This window comes from Bos javanicus, chromosome 8 (assembly GCF_032452875.1).
Source record: "Bos javanicus breed banteng chromosome 8, ARS-OSU_banteng_1.0, whole genome shotgun sequence".
Lineage (NCBI taxonomy): Eukaryota > Metazoa > Chordata > Mammalia > Artiodactyla > Bovidae > Bos > Bos javanicus.
In genome coordinates, this window is record NC_083875.1 from 55234291 (window position 1) to 55238318 (window position 4028).

The following is a 4028-nucleotide window of genomic DNA, read 5'->3' on the forward strand; positions in this document are numbered from 1 at the left end:
AAGGCAATACAACTGCTCTAAAAATACTCTATGGAGAAGGGAATGGCAATCCACTCCAGTATTCTTGCTTGGAGAATTCCATGAAGAGGAAGCCTGGTGGGCTGCAGTTTGTGGGGTCGCAGAGTTGGACACGACTGAGCGGCTAACACATATGCAAAAATACTCTAAGAATATAAGTATGGAAAGCCAGCAGTATCTTGGGTTTCTCGTGACCTCATGGAACTGTTTCACCATCTTGCGATGACTACTGCCAATCTTACTGTCAGGTGAGAGAAAAAGAATTCCCACTTTTTTCAAAGATGCTGCATATATGGCTGCTTTGTGTTATATACATCTGAATTCAATCTGTCGCTGGTGTAAGCCCCAATTAGAAAGTGTTATAAAGGTGAGAAGGAAATGAGAAGCAATGGGGATCTGGACTGTAATGGGGCAATGTCAGTAGAAATGGAAAAAAATGGTAACCAGGAGACACTTTGGGAACAGACATCATGAGACTATTACTGATGGTATGTGTGACTGAAGGGAAAGGAAGGCGTCCAATATGACTTTCAAGTTTAAGTTTAGGTGTTCAGGAGAATGGTAGCATTACCCAAAGATAGCTATAACAATTAGGTTTTAGATGAGTGACTTTGATTCAAGAAAGAAAAGCCTGGGTACTCTGAAAACTGAATTAGTAGTATGAACTCCCAAGCCCTTAGAAAGATTGGTAGAAAGAAAGATTAGGGTGTGGAAAAGGGTCTCCTATCAGATTGCAGGGCTTCTATTTACTCAGTATAAAGACAGGCCATACTGATTGGTCAATATTTTCAAACATGGATTTACTACATTTGGAAAATATATTATCATTTCCTCTAGGGCTCAGTAACTAGAAATATACCTTGCTTAGCTAAGGCATGGATCTGTTTTGAGAGTAGAACATGGGCTATGTGACCTCTGGATGTGCTTGATAGTTCTATCATTCTATAATTATCTCAGGCTTCAAATAACTTTCCAGGGAACAGCAAATAATTTTTATTAATAAAACACAATTTGAAACTTGGAGACGAAATTACACATTTTCAATAAAGTGTTGTAATAAAGTTAGTGACTGGAGACTCCCCCTAGGAATAAAGAGCTAAATGTATTGGTTGGCCACCCGTGCAAAGCAAAGCTAAAGTCTACACTGATTCATCACTTGAAAGATGTGGAAGCTCTATATAAGTTTTAAATATAAACTTGACAGCAGAAGAAAGCACTAAAAGGACATTGTTATTTTACAGTAGAATCTGCAGTTAATACCAATAGGTGCTCTGAAGTCTAAATTCTATATCAACTTCACTGAGAAATTACTGCGTGATTCTAGTTCCTGCATTTAGGTCCCTTCTGAATCCTGTTTATTGGTACAGTGGATGGAAATTCATGTCTGTGTTCTTTATAATTTTGCCAACAATAAGAGAACTGCTACTAGAAAAGAAAGGGAGGTATAGCAAGCTTTATATTAAATAAAGATTATCCTATGTTCCTACACATTCAGTAGAAAAATTATTTGGGCAATTTTACTTTAAAGAGCTTTCTACATGTGGTAGAGAGCAATTATTAACAAAAATGATTTGTGGTACAGTTGTTTTCTTAAAAATTTTATTTCCTACAGAAGCATAGTGCTTCTGATCTGAAATGTAGGTTTATGCAAACAGTAAAGTGCAGTGATTCCCAAAGTGTCTGCAGATAATAGTTGTTCCTCGAAAATATTTCCATGGTCACATAATATTGGGACATTCTTTTTAAACAAAATTACTAAGTTTTTTTGTTGCAGTTCTTGTCAGAGCCTTTATAAAGCTCTGTGACTCACCGGAAAGGAATAGAAGAAGCAACATTTTCAAGAATATCACCTCTTCGAATTATTTTTGTGTGACTCCAAAGTTTTTGCCGCAGTGTATGGGCTCATCTTAAGACTCCTGATCCAGTCAGTCTAATTGAATTTCTTTCCTAGGAAATTTCACACTGGAGGTCAAGAAATTTACTCTCTCGTCCCCTCTCTCCCTCTCCTTCTGAGGCTAGATATACAGTATGTAAGCTATATGTGACCATATTGTTCAGTCTGGCTCAGTCAGATGGGCGCGGAGATGCTTCTGGAAGTAACATCATGATGGCTGCCCAAGGAGAACCCCAAGTTCAGTTCAAACTTGTTTTGGTTGGTGATGGTGGTACTGGAAAAACTACATTCGTGAAGCGTCGTCTGACTGGTGAATTTGAGAAGAAGTATGTAGCTACCTTGGGTGTTGAGGTCCATCCTCTTGTGTTCCATACCAACAGAGGACAGATTAAGTTCACTGTATGGGATACAGCTGATCAGGAGAAATTTGGTGGACTGAGAGATGGCTATTATATACAAGCTCAGTGTGCCATTATAATGTTTGACGTAACATCAAGAGTTACTTACAAGAATGTGCCTAACTGGCATAGAGATCTGGTACGAGTGTGGGAGGACATCCCAACTGTGTTGTGTGGCAACAAAGTGGATATTAAGGACAAAAAGGTTAAGGCAAAGTCAATCGTCTTCCACCGAAAGAAGAATCTTCAGTACTATGACATTTCTGCCAAAAGTAACTATAGCTTTGTAAAGCCCTTCTTCTTACTTGCTAGAAAACTGATTGGAGACCCTAACTTGGAATTTGTCACCGTGTCTGCTCTTGCCCCGCCAGAGGTGGTCATGGACCTCGCCTTGGCAGCACGGTATGAGCACGATTCAGAGGCTGCTCAGACAACTGCTCTCCCGGATGAAGATGATGACCTGTGAGAAAGTGAAGCTGGGGCCCAGCGTCAGAAGGCGAGTTTTATAGGCAACTGTCCTGTGATGTCAGTGGTGTGGTGTGTTTGCCACTTTATTATATAGCTAAGCAGAACATGTGCTTAATCTCTGGATGCTGAAGGAGATGGATAGGCTTTGGAGTGAATGGGTCAGTTAAAAAAAAAAATACCTTCATTTTTTGGACCTGCATATTTAGGTGTTTTGGGACACAGTTGTTTCCTCCTTGAGTTTCAAATATAAGACTGCTGTAGTCATATGACAATATTGAGAGGTGGAATCTTGTTTGTTACTGTCATTCCCATTCCTTTTTGTTTAGAATCAGAATAAATTTGTATTTCAAATGTCTAAAAAAAAAAAAAAATTGTTCGGTCTGTGTGAATTAAAGAAACAAAGGAAGTCTGTCTAGACACAGAAAAGAACAAAACACTTTTGATATGTATTTTGAATAATAGTTTAAAAATATTAGCTTGTAATTAAGTTTTTTTAATGTTAGGAAATGAAATTACTAAGTCTTTATTTGCAATAATACATAAAAGTTATCCATGCTTGCTTAGCTATTTACATTATAATTAGCTTACTAAATATTTAATAGAGAAAATTACAAAATAAAAATGACAGACTTAAGTGTCTATCACTTAAAATGAATAAGTGTTAATGCTCATGTTTGCTTGAAACCCTACTCTGACTCAGTCTCTTCAAACTCTTCACAAAGACTCTCATGTTATGAGGTTGATGTATATCCAAACCATATTATCATATGCTTTGATGGTATAGGAATTCTATTCAAAATATATACATTTAACAAATTGTATTTAACTAACACAGTTTATAACACTATGCAATTTTGTCTTTTTACACTTGACTTATGGACTTATGGTCGCATTATGTATTTGCAATGCTTTTCCTATTTTATTTTTATTGAGCAATATTTAGCATTATTTTATAAACATCTTTTACTTGAGAGGCATTTTGCCATATTGCTGCATGGTTTTATTATTTATCCTTTATAATGCCTCGATAATGTCCCACTGAGCTGACATATGATCAGTTATCAGTTCAGTCACTTAGTCGTGTCCGACTCTTTGCGACCTCATGGACAGCAGCACGCCAGGCCTCCTTGTCCGTCACCAACACCTGGAGCTTGCTCAAACTAAATCCATCAAGTCAGTGATGCCATCCAACCATCTCATCCTTTCTCATCCCCTTCTCTTTCCGCCTTCACTTTTCCCCAGCATCAGGT

At 37.7% G+C, this 4028-nt stretch overlaps 1 protein-coding gene across 1 annotated transcript; it reads left to right on the forward strand.

Moving 5' to 3' along the window:
* Positions 1 to 2063: 2063 nt before the first annotated feature.
* LOC133253418 (GTP-binding nuclear protein Ran-like) lies at positions 2064 to 2888 on the forward strand. Its single transcript, XM_061427046.1, has one exon. The coding sequence runs from the start codon at positions 2123 to 2125 to the stop codon at positions 2774 to 2776; it is 654 nt and encodes a 217-aa protein (XP_061283030.1). The 5' UTR covers positions 2064 to 2122; the 3' UTR covers positions 2777 to 2888.
* The last annotated feature ends 1140 nt before the right edge of the window (positions 2889 to 4028 follow it).